At 40.8% G+C, this 14,500-nt stretch overlaps 1 protein-coding gene across 1 annotated transcript in view; it reads right to left on the bottom strand.

Annotated features, from left to right (window-relative positions):
• Nucleotides 1–1,287: 1,287 nt before the first annotated feature.
• The window catches only part of LOC145355838 (TBC1 domain family member 10A-like), an 81,940-nt gene continuing 68,727 nt past the window's right edge, over nt 1,288–14,500 (bottom strand). The window contains exon 9 of the mRNA XM_080208254.1: nt 1,288–3,341. Coding sequence (XP_080064380.1) covers nt 2,871–3,341 — 471 coding nt within the window. The 3' untranslated portion in view covers nt 1,288–2,870. The remainder of the gene's footprint in view (nt 3,342–14,500) is intronic.

The following is a 14,500-nucleotide window of genomic DNA, read 5'->3' as shown; positions in this document are numbered from 1 at the left end:
TTTCTGCACTCCCTCCAAGGCCAATATATCCTTTTGCAAATGCGGCGACCAAAACTGCAGACTGTACTCCAGTTGCGGCCTCACCAGTGCCCTGTACAGTTGCAGCAAGACCTCCTTTCTTTTATATTCTATCCCCCTCGCTATGAAGGCTAACATTCCATTCGCCTTCTTGATCATCTGCTGCACCTGCAGACTGGGTTTTTGCGATTCATGCACAAGGACCCCCAGGTCCCTCTGCACCGTAGCATGCTGCAGCTTTTCACCCTTTAAATAATAATCCCTCCTACTATTATTTCTACCAAAGTGGATAACCTCACATTTGCTAACATTATACTCCATCTGCCAGGTCCTCGCCCACTCAGCCTATCCAGATCTCTCTGCAGACTTTCTGCGCCTTCCACACAATTTGCTTATCCATTTATCGTGTCATCAGCAAGTTTTGTTACCGTACACTCAGCCCACTCCTCCAGATCGTCCATGTAAATGGTAAACAGTTGCAGCCCCAGCACCGATCCCTGCGGCACTCCACTAGTCACCAGCTGCCAACCAGAATAGCACCCATTGATTCCAACTCTCTGCTTCCTATTAGACAACCAATCCTCAATCCACGCTAACACCTTACCCCAACTCCGTACACCCTAACCTTTTGCAGCAACCTTTCGTGAGGCACCTTATCAAACGCCTTCTGGAAATCTAAAAACATCATATCCAATGGTTCCCCTCTGTCTACCGTACTAGTCACACCTTCACAGAAATCCAATAAATTCGTCAAACACGACTTCCCCTTCACGAATCCGTGCTGTGTCTGCTTGATCAAACAGTTCTTTTCTGGGTGCCTCGCTATTTCTTCTTTGATGACGGATTCTAGCATTTTTCCAACTACGGACGTTAAACTAACCGGCTTATAATTCCCTGACTTTTGTCTGCTACCTTTTTTAAACAACGGCGTAACATTAGCCGTTTTCCAATCTTCTGGCACTTCCCCAGAGTCCAGCAAATTTTGATAAATAATTACTAAGGCATCCGCTATCACCTCTGCCATTTCATTCAGAATCCTGGGGTGCATTCCATCCGGTCCTGGGGACTTGTCTACCTTCAGTCCCCTTAGTCTATCAAGCGCTACCTCTCTAGTGATAGTAATCGCATTAAGGATGAACCCGGGGTCCCAGGCACTGAGAAGCAGCAGTACTAACCTCTGTGCCACCAGGCTCACCCAAAATTGTCCCCAAGCTCACTAAGCTTTTTTATGTCAGTAATCTGGAGAAAAAAGAAAACTTAGCCAAAAAATGCTTTACAGAATATTTTATTGATTTCTGTATAAATCCATGGCATCAGCAAGATAAAATAAAGCTGTGTAGCTTAGTTGAACTCAATGGATGTGCGTAGCAGTTTGTAGGGAAACACAGAAACTAATATTATGCTTGTGGTACTTACACTACATGGCCACATAGAATTAGACAATATTCAATAAGCTCCAACTATTTTCATGGTAGATTGCACATAAAACAAACTGACAAATAGTTTATGATTCTTCAAATATGAAAAAGTATATTAACTTAACACTACACCAAACAGTTTAATCTTACGTTTGCACATTACTATATTTGGTGGTTTTAATAGTCTCAAGGAATGTAGAACAATAAAACACCAACACAATACAATATAATGCCTAATTTTGATTTTTATATTCTACATTATAAGAAAGGAGAGAAAAGTTTTTGATCCAAGTGGGTTTACAATAGCACTTAAATACCCTAATTGCTGCAAATCCATTGTGCATTGGTAATTATGTAGAAAAATAGCAAAATAGCTGGATTATACAAGAGCAGCAAACACCTATAACTCTGATTCATAGTCAGTTTATCAAGAAGATTTACAAAACCTCTTGTAAACCAGCTTCAATTTACATTCCTCAAGATCAAGGAGAAAGTGCTGGAAAGTTCAATTAGAAAATACATAATTTTTTGTAAGGTATCATGGTTAACTATCCTGCTTACTACTGCATTCTCAACATTGCATGGAAAATGTTTAAAGAGCATATTTATACCTGGTCACAATTTATTCTGCATTTTATTCTGTACATAATAGAAATGTCGCAAATAAATGAATTCACATGTAGAGTGTTTTAATAATACAAACTTACGGCAGTACATCCCCCATTTTGAGTCAAAAACCTGCTTGACTTAATTAATTCTCCATCGTACGTGCAGGGTTAAATTAATTCAAATAATTCTAGTGAACACCTTCTGTGTCAAAGCTAACCTGTGCAAAAGTTCAACAGTAAGTCTCTTCCTTGCTGCTGAAATTTACTATTACTTCAAAATGGAAATGGGAGCAGGGTAGTATCTGACCAAAAAAACATCTTACTCCTATAAATATCACAAATTTTAACTTGGAACAAAAAGAAAGAAAAAATCTTCACAATACTACAGAAAGATATTGTTTGCTGGAAAAATATTGTAAAAATATTTACATTTGCCCCTAAAAAAACATTTACTCTGCTGATGACAGCTAACAATTCATTCAATTAGAGTTTTAAGAGTTTAAACAAAAACTCAAAGGCAAATATTATAAGCAGACTCTTCCTAAATAGTTTCACTAGCTGATAAATTATGTTCCTAGTTTTGGCCAGTTCTTTGAATTGTTTCACTATATGGTGAAAATACAAGTCAATACTTTTAAACTTGTACCAACTTCTCATATTTAAAGACTGTGTTAAGCCCGCCATGAAAGGATCACTATACCTCATCAATGGCATTAAGCATAAACGTACAATGTCAATGGCTCCACCTTGCCATCCAAAAGTCAGTTCTCTTAGGAATGATTCAGATGTCGAACGATGCGTTTTCCAAACACTGGACTGATTCATTTCATAAGTACGTGTCCTGTTCAGTTTCTTCTGAGCTGAGACTTTGTTCAGACTGTAGTTGAGAGTCCTTTTTTAGCAATGATTGATTCAGCTCTTCTGCAATATCTGGTTGGGGAACATTTTGTTCATCTTTTAAAATTCTCTCATCAGGGGCAGATCCATTTGCCATAGGTTCTACTGTTTCCCCTTTTTTATTGTGCTTTTCTTTGTTTTTTCCTTTTGAAGTTTTCTTATCCTTCTTCTTCTTTGAATTGCTGCCTGAATCAGGAGACACAGGTGGGGAGTGTACCACTATGGATGGCATCTGCACCAAGGCTTTATGAGAATGAGGCTCAGCCTCATTGATTGCTTTAGCACCATGCAATCTCGGAGGAGGCTGGTACTTGAGGTCACCATGTTTATCCTTCCATTTCTTTAACTGAATTAAATGTTCTTTTTCAATCTCTCTTTCTGTGATTGGGAGTTCGATTATCTGTGTTAAAAAGCACAAAATGTATTTTACTCACATTTTTGTACACATTGTCCTTTTCTCTTTGCATTGACAAGAGTACTGTGAACGTGTGTGCCCCTCCACCCCCTAATTTTCAGATCAAATGATAAACCACCTTCCCCCCCCGGTGGACATAAAAACATACAATGCGCTACAGGTACAGTGTCGCAAAATTGCAACCTGAGGATCAAACATGAGCCAAATTCCTGATCTCGACAGTTTTCGGATTGGGGGTTCAAGTCAAGTTGGGTCAGGTCAAGGGACACATATACTACTCAAGCATGGGAAAGGTTAGGCACGAAAGCCGGTAACTAGTCAGCACACCAATGCCTAATAAGCTGGTAGGTTATTTTACTTGTCTAATAATAAAAGAAATCCATGCATACCAGCTTAAAAATGTTCAATCTTTGGACATGGGCAGGTTTCACAGAGCTGGACTTGAGATACTGTATATATTTTGAAAAGCAATCAAGATCACCTAGTGTCCTGGCCAAGATTTATCCCTCAATCTACAACACTAAAACAAATTCTTCTAGTTATCATGTGGCTGTTTGAGAGCTTTTCTGTGGGCAAATTGGCGACTGTGTCTCCTACATTTAATGGTGTTAATAAGTAATTCATCGGCTGTAAAGTGTTTTGGGATATCCAGAGATGAAAAGCACTATATAATTGCAAGACTCATCTTTTACATTACAAAAATATATAGTAGTAAAGTGAAGACTAACTGAACTGAAGGGTTAGGAGAAATAATTGTACACAATGAAGGCCTTTAATCTTAAAAAGAGGGAGGTTGAGGAGTAGCCCGATAGAGGTCTTTAGGATTATGAAAGAATTCGATAGGGTTGACATATTGCTTTCACTTGTGGGGGAGACAAAACCTTGGGACCAGAATTATAAAGTAGCCACTGACAAACCCAATAGAGAATTTGTGAGAAGCTTCATTACCCAGAGAGTAGTTAGAATATAGAACATTCTGTTGCCAAGTCGTGGTGACTTACCATAGATGTATTTAAGGGGAAATAAAACAAACATATTAGAAGAGAAAGGATTTGTTGATGAAGCAACTTGTGTAGAACATACACCATCATGGAGCCCTGTTTTTGTGCTATAAATACTAGTAATTCATTATCCTCATTTCACTAAACATGCTGATGTGAGGCATACCAAGGGCCATTATTTTTTTCTCAAGTATTTTTGTGGGTCCTAACCTTGGTATTTTCTCTGTTCCTATTATCCAGAGTGTGTACACATAAATCAAACTTTCCCTTCCCTTTATTTTGTTTTGCTGAAGAACAGTCCAAAATTACAATCACAGATTTTGTAGAAAATGCTACATTTGCTATTATAATCCTGGTATTACTCTATATATCTAGAAAATTGCAGCACAAATATGCAAAATCTGTATTTGTTATCTAATACCTCTCCTTGATACATCGAAAAATATTATCCTCAAATATACAATCCTCAAACATAAAAGGATATTAGGATACAAAACCATGTAAAATAACACAAACAAAAATTGGAGACAAGCTACTAGCCACAAACAATATGCTGTTTCAAGAAGTCTTCTACCTCATGCAGAGTTGGTTATTATTTTCCCCAACCACATCTTAGAGATTTACATGAAAAGCTCCAGATGACTGTGGTATGTGCTGGAAGTAACCGATGTTATAACAGGCTCCAGACATTTCCATACTGTTATACAGTACACTGGGTAATGATTATGATAGCAAAGTAAGGCAGCCATTCTATAAATTGCCATATAATTAGCAAGTTTTTGGAGATTTATGCTACAGTAACATTAATCTGAAAAACCTTTTGTGATATAAAGGTGCTTGAGCAATGCTTGGACAGATATGGTGCAAATTCATGAAGTTAAATCTAAACTGCAGCTCTCTAATCTGATAACTTAAATTGCTTTTGACAGTTTGTGATCTTAAATGTTGGCACACTCATCAAAATATTTGCACACCAGATGTTATGAAGTATTAGGAGTAAACAGTTGAGGCTGCAAAGAATGCACCAGATATGAAAGGAGGAAAGTAATCACTTATGATGTAGCCCACAGTCTGCACCATGTTGCTAAACAAATGCTGAGGGGACTAGCTTTGAGTGGCAGTATCCAGAGCTGAATAATCCCTGGAAATGCTGCCAAATTGGAAATCAGCAACTTGTGAGATTCTAGGGCTCCCATCTGAAGTCAGGCTTAGGCCTCTTGAAAATGTAATCAAGTGACTGACACCCATTTCCAAATTTGGTAGAAACTGGGCCGGCTTGCAAGGAAAGATGCATCAGATCCCCAGTTAATTAAAAAGCAAAACAATAGCATTTGTAAGGATGAGTGAGGCAAGGATGTCAATTATTCTTAGAGATGTGGCTGTAATCTTATTGAGGCATCTGGAGTCTTGCTGCAGAGCTTGCAAGAGACCTTTCCTGCTGTTTCGCTTTGGGAAGATCACTGAACCATGAGCAAGTCTGGCAATGGCGAAGCCAGAAAGGCCTTCCCTGGGAACAAGACCCCAGGGATGCAAGTCTCAGTTATCAAGTTGCTGGAAAAATCAGAGGCCTTCACCTCTTGTAATCATCACAGAAGATATCGTAATGAGAGATTCCAGAGTCCTAGGATTGATAATTACAGTGGCACAGTGGTTAGCACTACTGTCTCACAACATCAGGGGCCCAAGTTCAATTCTGGCCTCGAATAACTGTGTGGCGTTTGCTTGTTCTCTCCGTGTCTGTGTGGGTTTTCTCCCGGTGCTCTGGTTTCTTCCCACACTCCAAAGATGTGTGGGTTAGGTTGATTGTCCAAGTTAAATTGCCCATTAGTGTCAGGGGGACTAGCAAGGGTAAATATGTGGGGTTTACAGGGATAAGGGCTGGGTGGGATTGTTTTTGGTGCACACTCAAATGGACCAAACAGCCTGCTTCTGCACTCTAGGAATTCTATGATTCTAGTTTACAATTCGCCAATTTTATGGAAATGTAGTCTAATTTGGAGTACAAAGAACAAAGAACATCTCAGCACGGGAAACAGGCCCTTCGGCCCAACAAGCCTGCGCCGCCGCATCATCCCACACCTACCCCGCCCTGTGTGTATGAGTGGAACCCCTAATGTAGCCAGATTCAGGGGAGAATAGTGTCAATTTGGTACACCAATCAGCCTAAGAGCACATCTTTGGGGTGTGGGAGGAAACCAGAGCGCCCGGAGGAAACCCACGCAACCACAGGGAGAACGCGCAAACTCCCAAGACACAGGCCCAAATCCATGTATCTGCACAGCTAGCAGTGCTAGTCACTGAGCTGTTGCGGTGCCCATCTGCTGGTCCAGGATTAAGCACACACAACGACACGAAGTACTAGGCCACTCCCGGAACCTCCAAGAGCAGCCCACGCACGACCCACCGTGTGCATGCCCCTCGTTTGACAACAAGGTGGACCGACCCTGTGGAATAAAAAGACAATACATTAACATATAAAACTACATTTCCGGTGTCGTCCCGAGGCTCTGACCCTATTTAATACCCTCTACTATAACCCTCCATCCTTGCTTTGCTCATGTGTCTGTCTAAGTAAACCTTAAACAAGCCCAACGTGCCTACCTCCACCACCCTACTTGGTAGCGCATGCCATACCCCCACGATCCTCTGCGTGAAAAACCTTCCCCTCATATCCAAATTATACTTCTCCTCCCCCACCCTTAGATCGTGACCTCTCGTAATTGTCCCCAATCTAGGGAAAAGCCTACCATTGTTTACTCTATCTATTCCCTTCAGTATTTTATATACCTCTATCATATCCCCCCTTAATCTCCGTCTTTCTAAGGAGAAGAGCCCCAGTTTCTCCAACCTTTCCTCGTAACTCAGTCCTTCCATGCCAGGCAACATCCTGGTAAACCTCCTCTGCACCCTCTCCAGGGTCTCCATGTCCTTCTGGTAGTAAGGTGACCAGAACTGGACGCAGTACTCAAAATGCGGTCTAACCAACGTTCTGTACAACTGGAGCATTAGATGGCAGCTCTTATACTCTATACCCCTTCCTATAAAGGCTAGCATTCCATAAGCTTTCTTCACAACCTTCTCTACCTGGGTCGAAACCTTCAGAGTTGTGCACCTGCACTCCCAGGTCCCTCTGTATCTCTATACTCTTAATCGGTCTACCTTTTGTCACATAACTCCTCCCTGCATTGTTCCTTCCAAAATGCATCACCTTGCATTTGTCAGGATTAAATTCCATCTGCCATCTATCTGCCCAATATACCAACCTATCTATATCCTGCTGTGTCACCTGACAGTCCTCCTCAGTATCTGCCAATCCTACCACCTTGGTATCATCCGCAAATTTGCTGATCACACCACGTACACCCTCTTCCAAGTCATTTATATATACATATATAAAAGAGTGAGTCTTCTCAGCATGCTGGTTTCCAGCTATCTTTGTGAACAGCAATAGACTGCACCCAACTGGATACATGGGCTCCACGGCAGCAGCCCCTGACGTTTATTTAACCACAAGGGCCATCATTCCATCAATGTGCAACTGGTGTGATCACAGTGAGCACTTCCTATGCACAGTACCCTGGAAGTTGCCATGACTCCAACATCTTCAGTTACTCTCAGGTGCATGAGAGTTTTGAGGGGCTGGGATGTCTGCAACGATGGTTGCTGGGGGATAAGGACTATCCAATTAAACACTGGCTGATGGCTCTGATGCACTGCCCTCAAACACTGCTATTCACAGTTCCACATCCTCCCTCATACGGCAGATCATAGGACTTCTGAAGATGCACTTCAGATGCCTGGACCATTTTTTGACTAGATTTACTATCATGTGATACAGTGAAAAGTATATATGTCTGCACCATATAGACAAAAACACTGTTCATAGAGTACATGGAAGAGAAGGAAAGAGTGCAGAATGTAGTGTCATGATTGTAAAAGAGGGAATTAGACGGTATGCTGGGGACAGCTCGCAAGAAGTCACCTTTAGGTGGTGCTCTGCAGTACACACTGGAGAGGGTTTCCTGCATGTGTGTTTATCCTTCACAACCTGGCTATGCAAAGAGGTGAGCCTTTGCCAGAGAGTGAAATGGAGGAGGATGAGAGCTCATTGGACGATGAAGATCCAGGTAACAAGAGGCTGCTGAAGGGACAGTATGAGCACACTGATGCCACAGAGGAAGGAAGATGTAGGAGATGTGCTTATGAGACTACAATAGCTGACAAGTTCCAGGAAGTGAACTGAGGTCATCTGTACACATCTCCCCTAGACTTCCAAGCCATTCCCTGTCATCTCAGGGGATAGTCAAACTATCATTTCCACTTGCCTTGGGCAACAACTCACACAAAGAGAAGTTTCTACTGAGATAAAAGCAAAATACTGCGGATGCAGGAATCTGAAATCTGAAACACAAGCAGAAAATGCGGGAAAATCTCAGCAGGTTTGACAGCATCTGTGAAGCGAGAATACAGCCAACGTTTCTAGCCTGGATGATGCTTCATCTTTAGGTGGGAATAGAGGTATACGGTCCCCAGAAGGGTGGGTGGGGGATTTTAGTACAGTGGGACAACATGGTTGGTGCAGGCTTGGTGGGCCAAAGAACATGTTTCCGTGCTGTAATTTTCTTTGTTCTTAACAGTTATGCACAAACCTATCTTTAGCATGAATTTTTAAAATTTCATATAACAACTCAGAATAATTTGGTCTGGGAAGGTGTGTAAACTGACTTACAGTTGAAATGTCAGGTTTCTTTGTTTCACTATGTGAATGATCCTGCATTGTTGGGCATCCATACGTATGAAAGTGCAAGCAGGCATAGACAAAAAGATATATAGTAGTTCAAGCAAATAATAGATCGAGAAAGAGGCCATCTGGCCCATCTAGTCTGCACCGACTTTCCTTAAGAACATCCTACCCAGGCCCTTCTCTCCACCCTGTACCTGTAACTCTTAGCCATGGAAAATGCACATTGACCTAACCTACATATCTTTGGACTGCAGGATGAAACTTGAGCACCTGGAGGAAACCCACGCAGGCTCGGGGTAAACATGCAAGCTCCACAAAAAGAAGAGAATCGAACCCACGTCACTAGCACAGTAAGGCAGCACTGCTAACCACTGTGCCATCGTGCCACCCTATGGTGGCATTAACATGGCCCACATTTGATTTAACAAGAGTTTGTGTTTGCTTGTCTGCTGGATCAACTTTGCCTGCCCCACATAATAAATGCTCATCAAATATCGTCTGGACAGCTTAAAGGAATGCTGTCAGAGTAACTTTTGATTACTAATCGGAATAGAAATATCTCTACCTAATAATAATGACATCAAGATAACTCAAACTAATGCTTATGAGCACTTTGATAAGCTTGGAATAGAACTCTTTCCTTACCCACAGTCTTCCTTAAACTTTTCGCTCAAATTTCCAATCCTATCCTTGCGAGGTGGAATATGACATTTAAAACCACTGAACACTTTCTGCTCTGATTAAATCATTTGTTCCGCAGTGAAAGCGTGCAGCCCCTGGCTGCTTCACTGATGGCACAACCAGGAAAACTTTTATAGTCACGGATATGAATGCCTCTATTTTGAGGAAATTTACATGTTATAAGATGCTTTTTCAAAAAAATATTTGTTCACGGGATGTGGGTCTCTCAGACAAAGGCAGCATTTATTGGCCATTCCCAACTCTCCCCAATAACGTGGTGATGAGTCACCTTCTTCAACCATTGTAGCCCATACGAACACTAAGAATGTTTTAGGTAGGGCGTTCCATCATTTTGAACAAGTGAAGCGAAAAAAATGATAATATTTCCAAGTTAGAATGCCGTTTGACTTGGAGTGGAACTTTCAGGTGGCATTCTCAAATGCCTGCTACCCTATTGCTTCTTGGTGGAGTTTTGGAAAATACTGTTGAAGATTTGGCAAATTGCTGCAGTGGATGGAAATGTTTAATGTGTGTCAATTAAGAGGGCTTATTAGTCCTGTATGGTGTTGAGTTTTTCTTAGTGTTATTAGAGTTATACTTATTTAAGTAGGTGGGAAGTATTCCATCATACTATTGACTTGTACCTTCTTGATGTTGGAAAAATCAGATGAGTTACTCACCACAGAATTCCCAGTCTCTTACCTGCTGTTATAGCAATGGTATTTATGTGGCTGGTCCATTTATATTTCTGGTCAATGGTGACCAACTCCCTACCCCAGTTTGTTGGAGATTTAGTGGTGGTAATGCTGTTTGAATGTCATGTGGAGCCAGTTAGATTCTCTCATTGCCTGATGTGTGGCATAAATTTTAGTTGTCACTTCTCAACCTAGCCTGAATACTGTCCAGGTCTTGTTGCACGTGGGCACAGATTGCTTCGTTATTTAAGGAGATGTGAATGTAACTAAACACTCGACAATTATCAACATCTTCTTTTATGACCTTATATGGGAGGAAAGATCATTGAAGTAGCTGAAGATGGTTGGGGGTAGGACACAACCCTGACGAATTCCTGCAGTAAGGTCCTGGGCTGATATGATCGAAACATAACCATTTTCCTTGATGCTAGGTATGACTCCAAATTGTTGGAAGGTTCCTCCTCATCGAATATGGCTTTGTACCAACTCTCAGATAATTATTGTTTGAGTGAAATGTAGTTAATGTAGTTACATAATTACATACTTTAAGCGATGCTTGGTGACTGGCCCTGAGTAATAGGGATTTCGAGGGAGAAGAATGAAGTGTTGCAATTCATCACGACAGCAACACGTCTTTGTTAGCAGTGTAGGTTGTGGGAACTGTCTCCTCGGCAAATAATTCTGTCTCTGGGAGATTAGGATGGCTGGAAAAGTTGGTTTTGACTGTCAAGATGCTTAAATGACCACTCTTAGATTGTACCCAAAGGATACACGTTACTGCCACCAAAAAGAAAATGTGGCAGAACCAATAGCGCTTAATTTCTCAGAACTGCTATGTTTATGCAGCATTATGGTAGTGGAGGAGTTTGAGCTTCCCCATCGATTCAAACACAGACGACTTGAGGAAGCTCTACTCAGTCAAATGTGTTTTTTTTTAATGCTTTACTTCACTCAAAGTTACAAAGCCAATGCTCAGAATGAACCAGGCAAACGCAAATCCATTCCTTGCTTGCTTCAATAAGCCAAATTCAAAATCCAATTGAGGCAAACAAGATCCAAGCTGGCAAGACCCATCTTGGGCTTGATCTGATGCTTGATCTTAGCCGAAAGGCCGAGAAGTGATTTGAGGCTAGAAATTCTCCTCTTGCAGTTGTGCACAATGTTGAACAATTGTCTGGTGTTATTTCTCAAGAGGCATTCTTGGATTTATCTGGTTTTGTCTGGATGCATTTGGCTGGAGGCAATTTCGTTCATCCTAGATCTAGTATCTTGTTCAGTCCTTTATGATCAAAAGGAATATGCTACACTGGAGTTCTAAGTTTTTAAAATTTTATTATTTTTATAATGACCTTGACCAATATGAATGATCTGGAATGTCGTATAGCACCAGCATTTACTGGAATATTAGCCTGGATCTTGCCATGAGAAGTGAAGCTGAGGCTTATGACACTGATGACATTTAAAAAGACTTTGTGACCTTTCTCCTGGGCTGCAGCAGGAACTTGTTCTCCCAGCAGCAAGGTAAGTGGGAGGGTCTAGTGGGTGGGTGGAATTCCAATGAAGCCATACCTCCTTTGATGTCACAGACTGAAGACACTCTCCTTGAGCTCTGCATTCAGCTCAACAACAAGAGTTATTAATCTTATCTTTAATCTAAATGTAATTGTAACTCCCCCCTCCCCAAAACAGTTCTCAATCTGTGCGAGGGCCACAGGAGTGTTTTGATATCAAAGGGCTGCACAGCTGCTAGCACCATCCTTAAATAAATCAGTCTAAAAACTATAGTAAGTCCAGGGCATAAAGCCAAAGTTTATGTACTGACATATTCTATCAGGACCATGGGTGCAAGCTGCCCTGATGTGCACTGCAAGTTCCTGCTCTGAGTGCAAATTGGTGCCTTGACAGAATCATGGCCAAGTCCAGAGGGAGCACGCCATAGAACCCAGCAGGGAAATCATGTTGTGGGAATACTGATGGGAGAGTGTGAACTTAGCTACCTGCAGTTTGCTGCATAGCAATTTGGACTGGATATGTTTTATGATAATTATAATTAACTTCACCCATCAGCTGTGGTAAACTGGACAACAGATTTATTGACCACTATACATTCTCAAGAAAGATGTATCTGATCAAATGACTTCTAAACATCTAGTCTAGATCAAAATGAGGAAATAAAGTTATGTTACTAATGTGATTAAGGGGGAAGAGACTGTAGCTGTGCACTTCCTTACTGACCCGTTCGATCTCTCTGTTGGAATTGGCACTTTGCCAGTTATTTTGTTTTAGTTTCAAACTTGACCTCCAGGTTTTCTATGATTCCCCCGCCCCCCAGTTCTCACATTTTTGTCTCTTTTTCTATGCCTTCCACTGCCTAGCTACTCTCAAATCCTTTGGTTTCTTTCATTTCTTTGTTTAAACCCATGGGGCCATGATGATTTGTGTATTTCAACAAACAATACATATCAACAACCTTGCCCTTTATCACATATGTTACCATCTAACAATCTTAATAAAGGTTTGTCTTTATCTCCTTGCACTGCCCTCTTTTTACTCATTAGTTGTTCACCTCTCATGTTTCAGTTCCACAAAATACATAAATGTAGAAACGTTAAGTGTTGATTCTTTCCACCACTGATCATCTGAATTTCCAGATGTTTTGTTTCATTTCAGTTTTCCAGCCATCACAGAGCTTTGCTTTTCAATGTGTTTTTTTTAAAGATACCTTACAAATCTGTCATTGCCTTAATCCCTTATTTTGAGGATGTGACTTGACATTATCCATGCTTATCTGCGACTGTCTTGAGCTTCCCAACCCTGGTTTCACCCATGTCAGTACTGGGTGTGTCCATAGCTAATAGATTTCATAAACAGACAGTGCTTTTTGGAATGCTGTACGCCAACTTGATTTACACGTTTAGCACACATTCCTGAACAAAAACAATAAATTAGCTCAGTATATCATAGCACTTTTTTTTAAATCACGCAAGCCATCTTTTAAAAATCTAAATGCTTAGGAATTAATCCAATCTATGAAGGAAAATATTTGAAGTATTCTTGCTAGATTTCAATAAATCTGGACAGTCATCAATTTAACCTTTAAAAATATTAATGAAAATGTCACTCTCCAACATGGATATCTGAACAAATTCAGTGATTCATCATTGTTTTGGAACACATTCAGTGATAATGGCTAGGAGACACTTCATATTAAACTCATAGGGCTTTATGATTTTTGGGTATATTTCAGCAATAACCAATATATATCAACTACCATAACAGCATCCTACTATTCAAGCAACCAAGTTAATGTACATATGTTAATGTACAAGTCTGTGAAGGGTGTTGTGGCAGGAAGAGTTGACCGTTTAGGGACTGAATGTCACAGGAGCTGTTAAGCATTGATATCATTTGTACTAAAGGGTGAAAACATGCACTATTGCCAAACAACAATTTGCATTCATATAGTGCATTATATAGTGCATTAAAGTAGTATGATATGCCAAGGCACTTCATACAGTGGAACACTTGCGACAAGTGGTGTTCGTCATGGATAAGTGCTGGAACCTTTGCTGTTTATAAATGATTTGGAGGAAAATGTAACTGGATTGATTAATAAGTTTGCAGACGACACAAAGGTTGTTGGATTTGCAGATACTGATGAGAACCAGAGGATAGAGCAGGATACAGATCAGTTGCACATTCTCCTCGTATCTGCCTGGGTTTCCTCCAATTGGCCCAGTTTCCTCCTACAGTCCAAAGACGTGTTGGTTAGGTTGTTTTGGGTGGAGCAATGGCGATTGGAGTTTAATCTGAACAAATGTGAGGTAATGCATTTTGGAAGGTCTAATACAGATAGAAAATACTGTAGCAGAACCCTTAACAGCATTGATAGGCAAAGGGACCTGGGTGTAAAGGTAACAGGTCACAAAGTGGCAATGCAGGTGGAGAAGGTAGTCAAGAAGGCATACAGCATGCTTGCCTTCATTGGCTGGGATACTGAGTTTAAAAATTGGCAAGTAGCTT

Source organism: Carcharhinus amblyrhynchos, chromosome 20 (assembly GCF_965287045.1).
Source record: "Carcharhinus amblyrhynchos chromosome 20, sCarAmb.v2.hapA, whole genome shotgun sequence".
NCBI classification, from domain to species: domain Eukaryota; kingdom Metazoa; phylum Chordata; class Chondrichthyes; order Carcharhiniformes; family Carcharhinidae; genus Carcharhinus; species Carcharhinus amblyrhynchos.
This window is presented reverse-complemented; position numbering and strand designations above follow the sequence as displayed.